This window comes from Chrysoperla carnea, chromosome 2, assembly GCF_905475395.1.
Source record: "Chrysoperla carnea chromosome 2, inChrCarn1.1, whole genome shotgun sequence".
Lineage (NCBI taxonomy): Eukaryota > Metazoa > Arthropoda > Insecta > Neuroptera > Chrysopidae > Chrysoperla > Chrysoperla carnea.
In genome coordinates, this window is record NC_058338.1 from 59,424,852 (window position 1) to 59,443,918 (window position 19,067).

General features: G+C 29.0%; 2 protein-coding genes across 2 annotated transcripts; both read left to right on the forward strand.

The window, feature by feature from the left end:
• On the forward strand, positions 1–4,451 carry LOC123292807 (uncharacterized MFS-type transporter C09D4.1-like). Its single transcript, XM_044873521.1, has 6 exons — positions 1–267; positions 1,778–2,075; positions 3,003–3,205; positions 3,291–3,394; positions 3,969–4,079; positions 4,145–4,451. Exons 1-6 carry the CDS (start codon positions 1–3, stop codon positions 4,449–4,451), a joined length of 1,290 nt encoding a protein of 429 aa, XP_044729456.1.
• Positions 4,452–11,830: 7,379 nt separating this feature from the next.
• LOC123293989 (uncharacterized MFS-type transporter C09D4.1-like) lies at positions 11,831–15,183 on the forward strand. The gene is made up of 6 exons (XM_044875030.1): positions 11,831–12,196; positions 12,954–13,320; positions 13,480–13,682; positions 13,755–13,858; positions 14,381–14,491; positions 14,564–15,183. The coding sequence occupies exons 1-6, from the start codon at positions 11,930–11,932 to the stop codon at positions 14,868–14,870; spliced, it is 1,359 nt and encodes a 452-aa protein (XP_044730965.1). The 5' UTR covers positions 11,831–11,929; the 3' UTR covers positions 14,871–15,183.
• Positions 15,184–19,067: the final 3,884 nt, after the last annotated feature.

Consider the following 19,067-nt stretch of genomic DNA (forward strand, 5'->3'; position numbering starts at 1 on the left):
ATGACTGTGCGTAAAACATCGTTTGGTGTTTCAGAAAAATCAAAACCTGAAGCGTATCGTGTTTATAAGCGGCGATGGTTTATGATATTCATTTTTTTTACAATATATTTCATTAATTCAGTGCATTGGGTTCAATATACAATTATTGCAAATATTATTGAAAAATTTTACAATGTGGATCCGACAATGGTTAATATGACGTCTGTAGTGTATTTAATCGCATATTTGCCATTAATTCTACCAGCGTCTTATGTAATCGACAAAAAGGTAAATCGTTTTTTGCTGTTGCCTCTATATATCTGGAATACGAAAACTGAATAGATTCAATATAAATGAAATATAATTATTATATCTTCCAAGAAGAAAGTTTGTATCCGTTGATTTTGTAATCAAATTTTAAGAAATTTTTATGCAAATATAATTTTCTTCAATTTTGATAACTAAATACGTAATAACGATACAAAACTGAAAATGCTTGATAGTGGTGTAAGGGAGCTTTGCTTAGAATTTGACACAAATTTTGATTTCCGTAGAAATTTTTTAAACAGTAGTACAGTAAATGTTTCTAATAAAAAATAAAGAAAGAAAATTTGATGAGTTATTGGCGCAAATGTTTCTATTTGTTAATAAACAATAAATAGTTTATTCAATGAAACGGTTAATTTTAAAGTTGACATACAAAATTAATAAATAGGCAACTTGGCAACACATAACATTTACGTCATACAAGTTGCCTACTTACTAATTTTTTAAGAGAAGTTTAATATTGATCGTTTCATTCAATTAAAAATTTATTGTTTATTAACAAATAGAAACACTTGCGTCACTAACTTATGCGTTAGGCTAATGATAATTGACACCATAGAAACACTTTCCATGAGGTTTTACCAAAATGTGAGCGGTTTCTTTCATTTTCCTGTATCAGCCGATTTTTGTAACATCTTTTACTGTACTACAGTGTTGTTCTAAAAAAAAAGAAGAATTTCTTGATTTAAGGAATTTTATCATGAACCAAGAATATTTAGAGGGTTACAAAAATGTACTTGGAGCGAGAAAAATTTTAGCTGAGGGTAGAAAAATATCTAAAAGTTTTTTGCTTGAAACAAGAAAACCTTTTTGTTTGTGTAAAACACATACAAATCTTTTGTATTCCTTATCATTCTAATAAATCAAGTTGAAAATTAAGCAATTGATTTAATGTTAATTAAAAAATATTATATCATAAGGAAAGATAATTTTTTTATAATAGTTTAAGTCTCTATCTATCGTATAGTCAAGTTTCGATTACTAAAAAAATAGTTTTTCGAAATATTCAGGTTTCTGTTTTTGTACTAAAATATATAATTTACCGTGAAATTTATTTAGAAATAAATAAAAAATTGGATAAAACGTTCTATGTAGTAGGAAATTTTGTTCTTAAGGCAGCAAGTAAATACTTAGATATAAGACAATATTTTCATCTGATATTTTAATTTTTAAGAAGTCAAATGCTATATTTTATTGAATATTAAGAATTGAGATCGTTAACTCAAGAAATCTTTACTTGCTTTTATTATCTTTGTGTAAAAAGTGCACAATTTACTCTCAGCCAGCGAAATTGTTACTTTTCAAAAAAATATATTTCAACTAAATCTAAGACGGGAATTATGTCTAATAGTTTTGAAATACGAATATGTAGGCAACTCAAAGTATTCAAAAATCATACTTTTTCATAAAAATCCAAAATTAACGCCGATTTATTAAATTTCTTATAAACTTATATATTTTAACCGAACAGGGTGTGCGTTTTGTATTACTAGTAGCAGCAAGTGGTAATTTTATTGGGTCATGGTTAAAAGTTTTTTCTGCAACCCCCAATGGATTTTATATTGGATTAACTGGTCAAACAATACTGGCTGTATCACAATTATTTATATTGAGCTTACCAGCAAAATTAGCTGGAATTTGGTTTGATGCAAGTCAAATGAGTACAGCATGTACAATTGGTGTATTTGGTGCACAATTAGGCGAAGCAACCGGGTTTTTTTTGACACCTATTATTGTTCGAAATCATAAAAATAAAGATGATATTGGAAGTGATTTATTCAAGTTATTTTTGCTTGTTGCCGTATATACTACAATAAATTTAATAATAGCTATTTTGTGTAAGTATTTTATATTGAAATATTATAACGTCTTTGTATCAAGTTGTTATATTCTGAAATAGAAGTCTTGGGCAAAATACAATATCGGCTATAACGATTCAGCTATAGCAACCAATGTTAATTGGAATTATAGTCGACACATATCGTCTATAACACTCGTGGCCAATGGTTACTTTTTAGAGCAGACTTGGGCGAATTATTTTAAGTTAAAGCCACCATTGTTATAACTTTATTGGGTGCCATAAACATTATTTTTTGTTCCTTTATCCAAGACCGCATGGCTCATAGAGGAGGAAGCGAGACGGGTATACGACTCGTCTACCTATCTCAGTTTCTCTATAAGAGAAACTGAGACAGATAGAAAAAAAATGTTGTCTCTCTGTCTTACTCGTATGAGTGTCACTTTAAGCCACGTTTGCCCATGCACGCTTTAGACTTTAGAATAACTCAGCTCTACAGGTAGAAACAGATACTCTCAAGGAGTATCAAACATCTCACTTCGTACCATACATACAGTATATCATTCCGTCTCACTTCGGAACATACCTTTTTTGTTAAGTCATAAAGAGTATAAAAAATCAAAATCTGCCCTCCCATAGTCTATATATAACGACCAAAGCTTATACAAACCTCTTTTATTACCTATACAGTGTGTTCATTTCAAAAGTATCCACCCTTAATAACTCTTGACTTGCGATTATTGTTTGGAGTAAAAACACGTCGATTTAGATATCGAGGAAAATTTGTTTGGAGTAAAAACACGCCGATTAAGAAGATATCCCTCCTCGAAGATATCGAGGAGAAAAGATTAAATGAATCTGCTACTATAGTCACGTTAAATGAATTTATTATTTTCAGTTTTTGAAGAAGAACCACCAACAGCTCCAAGCGAAGCTCAAAAATTAAAAAAACAAGAATATTCTAACCCTATTGAATCTTTTAAAAAATTATTAACAAATAAACCTTTTGTAATGCTGCTTTGTGCTTATTCCATAAGCATTGGAATATATAATACCATAAATACGTTATTAAATCCAATTTTTGTGGAACATTTTGAAGATGTACGTTGAATTTATTATACACAAAATTTTTTTTCTTTAGAAGTTTAAAGTGTTATCGTTATTAAAACTATTTTATTTTTAAAAGAAATGCGAACAATTTGCTGGTCGTATCGGAGTTATATTTGTTGCGTCTGGAAGTGTGAGCTCAGTTGTTTTTGGAATGATTTTAGACAAGACTAAAAAATTTAAGTAAGTATTATTTATTTTCCGGAATAATCATCTTCTCGAAATACTCCAATACTTAACGATATAAGAAATTTACAATTATTATTATTCCTCAAATCTTTTATCTTGTACAATTTTTGGATAAAAGCGTCAAAAATTGCTTTGGGCATCTATTACTTTGGATAATAGATGCCCAAAAGATGCAGTTTTAGTAGTAATGAGACTTTACAAAGTGCAAGGTACTTGATATAACACCAGAACTGTACTTTAGAAGCCAGAACTGTACATTTCAACTGAAAAATAGTTCACAGTTAGCTCAGATAATCAGTGTATTCATTTGCAACTTTTTGATTTTGAATTTATTTCTCTGAGGATTTTCGGAAAAACGGTTCTGTCCGAATCTTCTTAGCGCTATTTTGAACTACTTGAAAAAAACTTGAAATTCGAGTCTTCTGAAACCCCTTATTCATTTATTTTCCCTCGCTTTTCCAAACAAATTGTCTTTCGTATTCGGTTTAAATGAATCCCAACTAACTGAAAATTTAATTTTTAAACTCAAGTAAGTTAAATAATTAATTGCGATTTTATTTTATTTTAGGGAAGTTACATCCGCTGTCTACTTCATGTCGGTGGTCGGAATGTTGGCATTTACTTTTGCAGTTATGTCTGAAACTAAATTATTTATTTATTTATCAGCTTGTATTTTTGGGTACGTTGGCGTTTAAATCGTTAAAACTATTCATTTGTAATAAAAATTTTAATTTTAAATTCTAGAACTTTCGTAAGTGGTTACTTAGTTGTGGGATACGAAACAGGCGTTGAATTAACATATCCTGAAAATGAATTTAATTCAGCTGGTTTATTAATTGGGATGTCTTCAACAGCAGGAGGAATTTTTACATTTATATTTTCAGATATGCTGCACAAGACGAATGATTTTTGTGTCAATATGACCATGGCAGGTTTATTGATGATTGGTACTGTCCTCACATTATTTACACGTAATGTACGTAAACGTCAGGAAGCTTTAGATCCATCCAGATTTAATGTAAATGTGATTAAAAACCTGGAAAAATTTTAAGACCGCGTCCTACATATATTTATTTATCTATGATATCAGAACTGGTTTATTTATCAATATTGGTGTTATCGATATTATATTAATATTGATAACTACTTTTTTATATATATAAATTAAAAGCTTTTGTCTATTGGTGAAATTTTCAGTTTGCTAAAAGAGTTTGGATAGAGTGGATTTAAATTTTAGCGTTTCTTAAGGCCAGTGTTCCTACACACAATAATGTTTTTATCGTTATCATCGTTTCGACAATAGTGAATTCAATTAAAAAGGAGCATGCATATTGAGCAAAAACACTCTGAAAATTTGACTAAATCTAATTTATGAGAACACATGTAACAAGAACATATAAACTGGTATAGAGAGTAAAATGGTGCAAGCTTCTCAATGAGAAACAGTGATAAAAAGCCGCGGCGGCAAAAGTCGCTGTGTGTGCCATGGTCCTTTAGATATTTTATGGAATCGCGACACAAAAATGCCCGTACCTGCAAAATTTATTGAATTGTTATTTAATTGAAGAATTGGTTTATTGGTTTATTTTGCTAAGTTTAAAAAAATTAGTGTATATTTATTTTTATAGATCTGAACAATATTTTATATTTTTTTCGAAATTCTCACTCAATTAAGGTATTTAAGAAATATAATCTCGGCAATAATAATAGGTAACCGCTTAAATTTGAAAGACCCGAATTAAATTAAATAAACTCTCCTATCTAAGAGGAAATGTTTTTTTCTCCCCAAATAGTCTATCCAACAATTCAAATTGGTGAAATATAGAGGTAATAATAACACTTTAAAAAGTTTATTATCGGTGGAAATTTATCTTAAGATATTAACAAAATTTTCTCGAACTTTCGTTTTCATTGTAAACTAAAAAAAAAATGTTTAAATAATTGCGTTAAATTTTTCGGCTCCATGGAGCTTTTCTTGTGTATATACTTAACATGATCATGTTAATAACGTTTAAAAAATTTTAATGCTTTGTTTATAATATTTTTTTTAAAGTTCTTTTTGTTAACAAAATTGAAAAGTTAACATTAACATAAATTTCCAACGGTAGTGAATACTTTAAAGTGTTCAGAATACACCATAATTTCTTTTAAATTGTTAACTTAATATTTAATACCTTAAAATAGTTATTTAGTATGACATGAGTGCTCCTTTTTGTCGCACGAAGACCTATTTTCAGCTTCCGGTACATTTTTGTAGACATCATTCCGAATCCAACGAGCTATTACCTATTTCAATGAATATTAGACCTGAGTTTCATTGAATTTGCCGTTGTACCTAAATTGATGAGTTTTTTCGAAATGTTTTTATGTAGAAATTAATTTATAATAAATTAAAATAATATTTATATTTTGTAAATTTTAGTACAAAATATTTTGATAAAATTATTTACGAGTGTTATTTACGTTTTCCCTGCAATAATCCCCTCCTTAAAATGAAGCTTTGCGTTCATTGTTATATAGGTAGATATTTAAATGCGAAAATTATTTTCTATTGAAATTATAAACCAGATATATCCGCATTAATTGGTAAAATGAATGTTCAAAGGTTTTGTTTTTCTGTTGTTTTCATCTAATAAGATCAAATCAAAATGTTTAAGTGGTAATTATCATTAATTAATTACATTATGTATTGTTTTATATTAACTAAAGAGATTAGATAAAAAATAAGTAAAATATGCATATTAAATTGTTTTTATGTCTAAAACAAGGCAGCTAGTAGGTAGGACCACTTTTGTATAAACAATGATCGCTCTAAAGCTAATTTGAAGCTAACGTAAGTTGGCCCCCCACAAAATTATCAATTAATTAATTATTTAGTAAAGGTAAGTATGCATTAAGTTAATTATAATCTTGTAAGTAAGCCGGGTGTTTGTGTGGATACAGCACTTGCCTATGAAACCAAGGTGCGCTGATTCGTATCCTGGTGTGGTTAATATTTTTACTTTTAAATTAAATGAATTTTTCCTGATGTTTAAATTTTCTACTCCTTTTATAGTTTAAATTATCTATAAAACCCGCCCTCTTGCTATAAATGTCAATTATACATATGTCATAAATCACCTTCTGTCAGGAGGTGGGAATTTAAATAATCATAAATAAATCATTTAAAATCATGTTCTTCTGTTACAAAATATTAAAAAAATTTGCACAAAAATAGCTGGGTTACGCTAAATTTGAAACTTTTTAATAGGAGAACATGTCAAATAGTCTATCTCACTCATATTCTCCTATTACAAAATACTAAAATTTTTAATTTTAAAATTAAAAAATCGCTCGTTAACAGGAGAACATGTTATATATTTTATCCCACTTTTTTATAACATATTCGCCTATTACAAAATGTTAAAAAAATACTTATTTTGCTTGAGCTCCGCGATCTTAGCACCTCATGTGCGGAATTTCGATTGACCAATTATACCATCTGAAAGGTCAGAAATTGGTCATAAAAGGTCAGTTGGTCTCATTAATTGGTCAGCATCAGAAAATTTTTTATTAAAGATTAAAGTTTTTCAAGGTCAATTAATAAGTTTAGCACCTCATTCGCAGAAAAAATAAAAAACTCCACCTATGCGCGATCGGGAAGCATTCGCTGATAATTGGTCAGCTAATATAAATAATTGGTCAGTTTAATTTAATATTAAAAAAAATTAAAAAAGTTGTCTCTGTCGTAACGCGCATGTTTGAGCCGGATGGTTTTATCAGGGCAGTGAGTACTTACGCACAGCTCTTCACTATAAACCAGAGTAGGGGAAATATTTTTTTTATAATTTTTTACTTTTAAAAAAATGAATTTTTCCTTTTATTTAAATTTTTCACTCTTTTTATACCATGTATATATGAAATATACATAGTATATTAAGTTTAGTCCCAAGTTTGTAAGGCTTAAAAATAATGATGTCAGTATAAAAATTTTGTCATAGGTGTTCGTAAAATCACCTAATTAGTCCATTTCCGGTTGTCCGTCCGTCCATCCGTCCGTCTGTGGACACGATAACTCAAAAACGAAAAAAGATATCGAGCTGAAATTTTTACAGCGTACTCAGGACGTAAAAAGTGAGGTCAAGTTCGTAAATGAGCATCATAGGTTCAAAAGTGAGGTCATCTTGTAAACCGTTAGAGATAGAACAAAAGTTTAAATGTAAAATTTTTTTTCATAAACATCACTGTTTACTCGTGAGGGCGCCAATTAGGCGGAAATTTTATAATAGGTACTATACTTGATTATCAGTTATGTATGTGTCACATGTTTGTATGTGTAATGTGATAAATAAATCAACACTGACTATGCATGGTATTTCAACAATTAACTCAGTCAATTGTTTGTTTTCACTTGTATTATATATATTTGTACATATGTCACCTATAAAAAATTTGAATGAATAATAATAATGGTTATTTTATATAGTAAAAAATCAATTTTCGGGATAACGTTTTCAAATTAATATAAATAAATAAATATCGTTATATATTTAAAATTTTGTTTTATTTTATTCTATCCCATTTTTCCTTTCAGAACAAAATTATTAATTAACTAATTAATTTTTTTTTAGTAAAGGCACAAACAAATTCTTATAAAATATAGGTGAGATAAAGAAGTTGGATTGTAAATACGTAATATTCTTTTTGGATTTTCATTTTATTTTTGTGTGGTATTTGGTTTGTAAAAAAAAAGTTGATGCAAAAAAATTTTTTTAAGATGAAATTAATTATATGGAATTATGTGCAAGTAATTCGTAAATAGTTTTTATGTATTTTGATTTCATTTAAATAAAGTTGAAAACTCAAACCCTGTTTTTATTTTATTTTTCCCCATCTCTCTGTAGCTATACAATATTATTTCAGTTAAAAATAGGTAAGTATTTCGAACTTCACGATAGGTAAGTATTTCAAACTTCGTTTGCCATTTTTTTTTGTAATAATACTACTCAAAATTTTCCGAAAATGAGTTTTACTTTTTGTTATAATTTAAGAAAGTCGAAAATATGAATATAATTATTTATTAATACGGATAACAGAGCCCTAATGGTATAATGGTTAGCGTATCTGACTTCGAATAAATAGTCCCTTGGTTCGAAACTAGGTGAGGACATATATTAAAAAAGTTCATTAAATCTTTTAAGCAAAATCTGATTTTTATTTTCATTTTTTTTCAAATTTCCACCACAGCATGTTTGCCTAGTAAATGATGAAAAAATTAGTTTTTTTTCGTTCAAAAACTTCAATTTTTTTCACATTTCTACTAAGAGAACATCAAGGACGGACGGAATAAGTAGTACCTGATAGCAAGGTAATTGTTGTCACCTCGTAAGTCAGAAAGTTAGTGGTCTGCACACCCGTGTTTGGTGAGTGTGACCTCTAGTGGGCAGACCAATAACTTTCTGCCAAAATAAAATTATAGGCTTTCGGGGTGAAAACACTTACTCACCTTTCTCCTTATCAGGAACTACTAATTCCCACTTATGTTCTCCTAGTACAAATGTTGAAAAAATTGAAAATTTTTTCGAAATTATATTATTTTTTGAATATAAAATTAAACCGACCAATTATTTATATTAGCTGACCAATTAATTATCAGCGAATGCTTCCCGATCGCGCATAGGTGGAGTTTTTTCAATCTTTAATAAAAAATGTTCTGATGCTGACCAATTAATGAGACCAACTGACCTTTTATGACCAATTTCTGACCTTTCAGATGGTATAATTGGTCAATCGAAATTCCGCACATGAAGTGCTAAGATCGCGGAGCTTTTTGCTTGCTTTTTTGTTTGTACATGCCAATATTTTTTATTCTTGTTAAATGAAATTTATAAGATTTTGAATAGGAGAAAACAAAAAAAATTAATTATGTTAGTCCCACTTTCCTACTTATGCCATAAATCACTCTTCTGCCAGGGGGTGGGACTTAAAATAACATAAAATATACCACGCTCTCGTACTTATTTGTCGATTTTGTTTCTCATAAAAATTTTCTAAAAAATTTAACTTTCTGTCGGCATAATTACTTATTTAATTAAAAATTAATCTGGAAAATTGCTAGATACGAACCGAGGTATTCTGTAACCGGTAGCGACTGTGCTCGCCACTACTCCACCATTGACTCATTATACTTCTCAATAATTTAATACACATACCTTTTACTCACCTTTTTAAAAATGTAGGTTCTGTTCGATATTCCTGAAATCGATGCAAAGGCTAAATGATAAAATATTTCAACATATTTTTTGATTGGCTAACTACAAAACGATCTTATTAGTCATTATAGATTAAAACGACCCACCCTTTATACGCGATTGAGGATAGTCAATCACGCACATGTATTGAATTTTGTCACAATTTCATGTGACACGTGTAAATACCACAAGTCTTAGACCGATGGCTGATTCTACAAATTCTCACAATATTATAAAATTATTGTGTACCTATTATATGTAAAACTGCGATTTTTACAAAATACATGAGAATCACTATGTACAAATGAATGAAAATAAGGAGCTCGTACTATCTTAACTATGTATATAGCTTTCTTGGGGAGGATTTTTTGAGACTACTACTTTTAAATGATTTTTTTAAGCTAGAATTCATGAGCACAGGATTTATTGAAATTATACCAGGAGATAATGATAAAAATCCTGAAAATGATTTTTACCAGTACTTTGGATTCAAGCACCGTATCTTTAAAAATTGGCACATAAAAATGTTAAATATATGCTGCAGTTATTACAACTCAATGCTCATTGCATTGCATTGGCTTGGCGCCTACAGTAAGTGGAATTATTTAGAAATTTGTTGTATTCAATGAATGCTTCCGAATTACACAATATATTCAAGGAGGTATTTTTTCCATTGACTTAATATTTGCAATTTACACCTATATTCAAAAAAAAAAAAATTAATTAATTAGAAATCTAATTATCTAATTAAACTATCAATTATTCCACTAATTATTGTTTGTTGGATTTTTTAAAACAATGCAAAAGATAAGATTTAATGAAATTGGTTTTTACATATTCATGGTAGAGATATTTCTGAGGTATTTTATAAAAACATATTTTTTTAAGTAGGATTATTTATCAAGAAGTATTTTTGATTACGTGAGTATTTTTTAAGGATTCCGTTTCAACCAAAGGTAAGCGTCGTTTTCTTTTTGCGTTGTAGTTCGTCATACTTCCTAAATATCAAAAAGTTTAAAAGTGTATATTCATTAAAAAAAATATATATAGGGATGGGTCGTTTTAATCTATAATGGCTACTAGCCCCTTTTGTATTTAACCAAACAAAAAATAACTTAAACAAAAATTGTACATTTTGATGGAGGACATTGTGTTCTGACATCAGATTGAACCTAGACCTTTAAATTCTAAACGGTAAGTTATAGAATAATACTTTTAAAATAGAAAGTTGACCCTCAAAAAAAAAATTAACAATTTTTGTTTTAAACATTTTTTCGAAAAACGTTAACTTTCAGAGCAAATGCGACCTAAACATATGTCATTAACACATTTAATGAAAAAAAAAACGCTTAAAGTTTATCGATCATTGTAGGTCAAAGTCATGGACACAGGCGAATGTCCTCTACTGCTCTTGACAACTTTTGGCTAAGGCATTTTTCCGTAAGTAGCGGGTTTCCTTTCGATTAAATGTAATAATGTTAGTTTTTTATGTGGATCAACTTTCTAATTTAAAGTGTTATTCTATCTCTTACAGATAGAAAAAGAAAGAAAAAATTTGCTTGTAGAGGATACGTACTCTAATTTTCGTTGAGATTGGCTTTTACCACATCTCAGAAAGAATCCATTCGTCGCCAATGTTTCATTTGTTTTCTATTTAACGGATTATCATGCTATAAAAATCTAAAACTTTTTCAAATTTTTTTCATGTTCGATATTTTTCCTATGTACAAAACCTACGAGTATTATTTAAAAGCAAAAAATCCAGCTTTTCTAGTAAAATATACTTTTCTCGTCGATATCATCATCAGCAGAATTACAATAATCAAACAATTCAAGTTTTTGGTCTAAAAGTAATCTGATATGCACTTGCTTAGTAAAAATAAGTTTTAAAGTGCTTGTCCTTTTAAATTATAAGGGCTTCATCGCCTATCACAAAATTTTCCCAAGTCCAATAAAGTATGAGTAAATATCTCGTCAATTTTTTTTTTGCTATGAAGTCATCAAACATACGGATTTGTAGAAATCACTTTTACGTACAAATGAGGTACTCATATCGAACATTAAATAACTTAAGTTTGATGTACTATGGTCAAATTTATTGATAATTAAATAACTTTTTTAATTTAATCAATTAATTTTATCATTAAAAAAATAAATCAATACTTTACATAAAATTATTAACAAATTTAAACATTATCCTACAAACACCGCACAAACAACTTTCGTTAAAAATTAATGGAAAAATATATGATTATTTTATATTTAATAACTGTACCAATTATAAATATTAATAAGCAAGATGACTGTACGAAAAACATCGTTTGCCGTTTCAGAAAAATCCAAACCCGAAACGTATCGTGTTTATAAACGTCGTTGGTTAATGATATTCATTTTTGCTGCAATATATTTCATAAATTCAGCACATTGGGTTCAATATACAATAATTGCGGATACAATTAAGAAATTTTACAATGTGGATACGACAATGGTTAATATGACTTCTGTGGTGTATTTAGTCCCATATTTACCATTAATACTACCAGCATCTTACTTAATCGACAAAAAGGTAATTTAATTTTTGTTTCTCATTTAAAAGAAAGTCAACGTGTATTTTTTGGAGTTATTTCCAGCAAGAAAAAAACAATTTGGATAGGCGAAGTCTTTTGATATCCTGACAAAATTGTAGTTTTTTTACCTATATTTATGGGTTATTCTAATAAGATGGTAAATGAAAAATTAATAAATTTACTGGATACAAAACAAATCGAATATTTGGGTATAAAATTTTGACATTAAAATAAAATTTGGTTCCGTAATTTTTACTACTGCAAATAATTCCAAAAATATACGTCTTTATACACATTTGCTGGGTCTATTTTGTTTAAAAACATTTTCACTTTAATCCAATACTGAGCTCAATATGTTCATGGTTAAAGGAATGTATACGTAATGATGCCACTTTCGACCTCTATCTTCTCTCTCTTCTATCTTTATACCTGCTTACTTTGGCAACCAAAATTTAAGAAGATAATTTTTATTTAAAATAAAATTTTTCATAATGCATAATTGTCGTTATTTTTATCCTTTTTAAGGATAGTTTCCCTACGCAATTTTGCCTGCAATTGGATATTTTTTCCAGATATTTTTCAAATATTAATATTCAGGTTTAGTTATAGTAATAATTAACTGAATTAGCTATTGAACTGATAAGAAAAGAGAGTTGAAAAGTGGGGAGGCAGCACTAATGTTTGAGAAAAACTTTTTTTCAAATATTCATATTTAGAGGAAAATCTTTACAGCTTATATATTATTATTTTTGAAAGGGTGTCCGATTTACATTATTACTAGCAGCCATTGGTAATTTTTTTGGATCCTGGTTAAAAGTTTTTTCTGCACATCCCAATGGATTTTATATTGGATTAACTGGCCAAACAATATTGGCTATATCACAATTATTTATTTTAAGTTTGCCACCAAAATTAGCTGGGATATGGTTTGACAAACATCAAATGAGTACAGCCTGTACAATTGGAGTATTTGGTACACAGTTAGGCATAGCAACCAGTTTTTTTTTGACACCTATTGTTGTCCAAGACCATGATAATTTGGACAGTATTGGAGATGATTTATATAGGTTGTTTATATTTATGGCCATATATACAACAGTTAATTTAATTATAACTATTTTATGTAAGTATTTATAGAAAGAAATAATTTTTCCATATTTGATTCTGGCTTTTTAGTCTAAGAGGGAAATCAAAAAGGTCTCAAAAAGGACACTTTCAAGGAGTATGATTTCCGAAACAGTTTGGACCCTTATAAACAGTAAAGTCTTATTTTTATTTTTAGTTTTCCAAGAAGAACCACCAACACCTCCAAGTGAAGCTCAAAAATTAAAAAAACAAGAAAATTCCAATCCTATTGAATCCTTTAAGAAATTATTAACGAATCAACCGTTTGTAATGCTGCTTTGTGCTTATTCCATAAATATTGGAATATATAATACCATAAATACGTTATTAAATCCAATACTTGTAGAGCATTTTAAAATCGTACGTTTTAATTTTTTTTTGTATTATTATAAAGTGTTATTACTTTTATTATACTTGGTCTTTTTTTTTAAGAATGGCGCCCAGTTCGCTGGTCGTATTGGAGTTGTGTTTGTGGCGTCTGGAACTTTCAGTTCAGTTGTTTTTGGAATGATCTTAGACAGAACTAAAAAGTTTAAGTATGTGTATTTTCATTTAAATTTTCTGTTAATGAAAAACCCTGCCTTAATTATTCTATAAAGAAAGACACTGTCGTAATTATTCGATATATAAAAAAAAAGTGAACAAAAATTATAAAAACATTCAAGAAAATTACAAGTGCTATCCGGAAATAGCTATCCGTTATTAGTTCAGCTTACTAAAAAATGATTATCTTTGCTTATTGAACCCTCAGAAAAGCACGAAGTATAAAAGTTAAATAGACTTAAGCCGTGGGTAAAATATTTAGTCCTTAGATAATACGGTGGCAAAATTAGGCATAAGTACGTGAGGTCTGGGCTTAAACCGGCAACATTTAAGAATCACCGAAGTTGTTGATTTTGTTTATCGAAAATCATTACAAAAAAAGGCGATACAAATTCTAGACAAATTTTTGCAATTTCCAATACATTTTGCTTTACTTTTGCTCAATAGTAAAATTTTCTTTCTCGAGTTTTAAGTTTATTTATTAATATATTTTATTTAAAATTTAATTTCTTCAGGGAAGTTACGGCCGTTGTCTACTTCATGTCAGTGGTCGGAATGTTGGCATTTACTTTTGCAGTGATATCTGAAAATAAATTATTTATTTATTTATCTGCTTTAATGTTTGGGTAAGTTGGAGTTTAAGTTATCATTAAAAAAACCATTCCTTTATAATTAAATGATGCTATATTAAATTCTAGAACTTTCGTAAGTGGTTACTTAGTTGTGGGATATGAAACGGGTGTTGAATTAACATATCCTGAAAGTGAATTTAATTCATCTGGTTTATTAATTGGAGTGTCTTCAATGGCAGGAGTAATTTTCACGTTTTTATTTACATATATTTTGGAGACAACCAGTGATTTCTGGGCCAACATGGGTATGGCTATGTTATTGATGGTTGGAACCGTGCTCACATTATTTACACGTAATGTTCGTAAACGACAAGAAGCTTTAGATCCGTCAAAACTTAAGCAACATATTGAAAAGAATACGGAAAAATTTTAAAGCTATGCGGATATTTATTGGATCTCTCTAGGAATAATATAATGGATCTTTTAAAGATAGTTCAGAAAATTTATGAGCTCTATAGTATGACTATATTTATATTTGCAAAGAAATACCTTATTTGTTCAATTACTGAAAGAGCTGTTTAATTAACGTGAAATTTGTTTGTGAAATCTACTCACAAAAACTGTGAAGTCTGTTCACAAAACTTTAACTTTATTGAACTATGAATAGAAAATTTGTGAACTTTGAACAAGCGGAAAAGCTTACATGTATTTAATTTTATAGATCTGACAAAATTAGTTATTAAGAAAAAAAGGCTTTTAGATCGATTCCTTTCACAGTAAAAGTAGTTTAAATTTTAAAAGACTGAATATTTTGTTGCAAAAAACTAAGCATATTTAAATGTAAAATACTAAAAAAATAAACAGCCTAATCTTTCTCAACCTCTCGATAAGTATTGATCGAGTTAACTTAATTGAAGTGGGCATATCATGTGGAAAATACTTTTTGATAATTAGATATTTAAAATAATAACATTTTGTAAATTTTGAGTATCAATAAATTTTGATAAAATTCCTTATTACAGATGTTTTTATATTATTGCAGATTATTAACACACCTCATTATAGATAAATAACACTCCCCCTTATAAACCGACGGTTCAAACTAAACGATATTTTATCGAAATTAAAAAATACAGAAAAAATTTATATAGATATAAAAAATTATTAAAAAATTTACGAAAGAATCCCTTTGTTTTAAAGAAAGTTCCTTGACTCTTTAAAATAATCAGGTTAAAAAAAAGTTACATAATACTAGCCGTTACTCGTCCGTTTCGCTGATAAATTCCAACTTTATAACCACACACTATACCCATTTTTACTGCTGGAACTCCTAAAATAAGAACAAAAAAATCTAAAGAACAAATTAGAGATTTGGGTTTTTCAATAACACAATTTAATTAGATTAAAACCGACTCAAACACGTGTTTGGAAAAATTGACGCACGAAAGTAAGGTAAGTTCGACAATAAATGAGTGTATGATCTTAAATGAATTTTGATGATGAATTCACAATATTGAAGCATGAAAATTTAGTAGAAATAATTATTTTAATGAAATACACCATTTTCTTGTCACAATTGACATTTTTTCATCAAAAATGTTACATGGATCAAAACCTAGGAGCATAAGCCACAAAACTCGACTTTGTTAATAATTTTGATAAAAAAATATAATAGAAAAGATGAGAACGATAACTTTAAACGAGTTTCGCTTGCTGTAATTTTCTTCAGAGAAGTTTTTATCTAATGGAAATTAGTTTTAAAATTAATCTCTAAGTAAAGTATTACCCTTGTAACATAATAAAATATCACTTTGAAAGCAGTTCACAATACAGAATTTGTATGTTAAAATTGTATGTGCTTTAATAGATCAAATCTTAAAATTTAACCTGGTCATTAAGAACATTAATGAAAATGTCTATGTCAAGTAGTTTAATTGTAGAAGCAAATTAGTTTAATTAGCCGTTCAATTAACAGCCTAGCCTTTTTTCTAAACGGCACCATTCAACTAGCGACCAACCATATATTCAGCCATTCAACCCAATAACTGGCCAAATGGATCGATAGATCGATGTGACAAAAATACATGGAAGATTTCCATATAAATCACTATTTGACAGTGAACCTAAAGCGGGTTTAAATGGACCAGATATGCCAACGTCTATAATAATAATTTTGAGTGTAAATATATTGGAGCAATTGAAAAATTTGACACCAGCCAATGTAACGATGGAATCGGAGTACACGAGTGCTAAAATAGTGATCTACATGCAGTATATGGATATGTGGAATGATTGTGGGTGAAGAAGGCTATAAGCCAGTTTCCTAGAAGTCAAAATCGAGGGGGTAATTTCTAAGGGGAAATTTCGGTTTTCTTGAGTCAAAAAGTCAAAAAAGTTTTCAGACAAAAGTTGTACGTAAAGTACATACACACGTAGAGTCATTTATGGGCTATGGGCCCCAGATATGACCCCTTATGCTCTTTTTACCGATTTTTTTGAATGATGTTTTTCGGTAGGCAGGTTCTAAAAATAAAATGTATGTCGGCCGAGTGGTTTTTATGCTGTTTCACTTCTCTTTTATTTTTTTTAAATTTTGCCACTTCCGGATCGCTTAGAGGCCCTTAATGTGTTAAAATTATTTTTTTAATAATTTAGGTAAATTATTATTATATTACTTAGTATTTAGGTAAATGATTATTATTTTACTTGTATAAATAAATATCACATTACTATATAATTATTGAATAAATACATGATAACTTACAATGATTTCTCAATGAGGTTTTAAATAGTTTAAGCGTAATTATAGTATTATTTCATGGTCGTGCTAGTATTGTATTGTTTTTGCTTCAGGTGTTATTAATTAAAAGCCATCTTTCGTTCAAGAAAAGATACACTGGGCAACAGTCATTTTGCGGAATGGTAAATAGACGTCAATTTTGTATAATTTTAATTTGCTGAATACGAAAAAAAATAGCAGATTTGTTAAAATGACTCTAGTTCATTGTATCTCATGACCATCAACTAATTAACTAAGAAAACTTGAATAAAAAATATAATACGTATTAAAAAATGTATATTTTTAAGAGAAACTATGTATTAATGATATATATATTAAAAACACAAGCTACTTAAGACACATAATGAAAAAAATGTCACAAAAAACTTTTTCTGTAGGCTTTTCTACCGTGTTTTAGGTCCGGACAATCCCTCATTAACGTCCAAAAATAGTTTGGCATCATATGGCGGTCTCATCGGTCTTGATATCTTTCCTCCATCGTTACGATGTCCTGGAGGAACCGTTCGCGTTGTTACTCACTGTAATCGTCCAGATTGTCTGGGGATCTGCCCAAATAGCTCTGTAATACTGTGTAACAGGGGTGGTTTAACCGATTCAACATTAGGATAAACCCAAGTACGTTTTTGTACCGGTTCATACCTTTTACTTTCCATATATCGACTTTCCATAATTAAGCTCTTTACGCCCTCCTTGGCTCTAGTAGCACAGGGATTCTACACACGACTTACACACGATATTGGGCACCCAATATTTATCTTTTTGTACAAGATTTATCCCAAAATATGCTTTATACATTTGTTTCACGAAGTTGGTGATTTTCTTTCTTCGTTTTTATTGACAATATTTTCCACATAGAAAACAGAAACTGTTGGGCTTGTTAACACAAGATTAACGAGACGAATTCATATTTTTCAACTCTAGGTCTAATATTTGTTTAAAGAAATTTTTTAAACTTAGTAAGATACAAAAACAAGATTTAGTTGAGAATGTACATAGAGCGGGCGCTCGATGAGGTTGAGTGTGCAAAATATGAGTACCGCATTTTGTCAATTGATTCTTGGTCAGAAAAGCTTATAGATTAATATTCTGGATCTTGCCAGAAACTCCATTGGTCCAATTTTTGAAAACCCACCTCCAAAGAAACAGTTAAATGACATTTTTTTTGAATCAAGTAAAAGTAACTCTTGATTCTATGGGTTATTTAACGTCAAAGAGGCTCTTTGTGATTTTTTCGTAAACTTTTTCGTTTTCGAGATATTAACAGTTTAATGTTTGGAAAAACTCCAAAATATTTTTGAGCTTATCAAAATTCTAAAATAGTGTTTGAACATCCTTCATTACTCTTCAGAACTTAAAGGATTATTTTAAGGATATTCAAACATTATTTTAGAATGTTGATAAGCTCAAAAATGTTATTGTGAGTTTTTCAGCTTTTAAAATCGCTTTTTTGGAGTTTTTCCACTTATTTGATTCAAAAAAATGTCATTTAACTGTTTCTGTGGAGGGGAGGGGGTTAAAAAATGGACCAATGGGGTTTATGGCAAGATCCAGAATATTAATCTATAAGCTTTTCTGATCAAGAATCAATTGACAAAGTACGGTACTCATATTTTGCACACTCAACCCCACCCAGAGCCTGCACTAACAACTCAGGAGGGTAGATTAACATTTTTTTAAATGTTTGTTTTTGTATCATTTACCTCATGAACCAGAGTTAATCCAAACAAAGTTAACACATATTATTATGTAAGTAGGTATACCAAAATTAATGAAGCAGAAAAAAAATATTTCTTTGTTGTCTAATGAATTCAAACAATTCAAGGTTTTAAT

Bases quoted from the DNA above. Each gene is read 5' to 3' on its own strand.
- LOC123292807 (XM_044873521.1), top strand. From the start codon at position 1: ATGACTGTGCGTAAAACATCGTTTGGTGTTTCAGAAAAATCAAAACCT. The intron at 2,076-3,002 runs GTGATTTATTCA...TATTATTTTCAG, and splicing joins AAATAAAGATGATATTGGAA to TTTTTGAAGAAGAACCACCA. The intron at 3,395-3,968 runs GTAAGTATTATT...ATTTTATTTTAG, and splicing joins GACAAGACTAAAAAATTTAA to GGAAGTTACATCCGCTGTCT.
- LOC123293989 (XM_044875030.1), top strand. From the start codon at position 11,930: ATGACTGTACGAAAAACATCGTTTGCCGTTTCAGAAAAATCCAAACCC. The intron at 12,197-12,953 runs GTAATTTAATTT...TATTTTTGAAAG, and splicing joins CTTACTTAATCGACAAAAAG to GGTGTCCGATTTACATTATT. The intron at 13,321-13,479 runs GTAAGTATTTAT...TTTTATTTTTAG, and splicing joins TTTAATTATAACTATTTTAT to TTTTCCAAGAAGAACCACCA.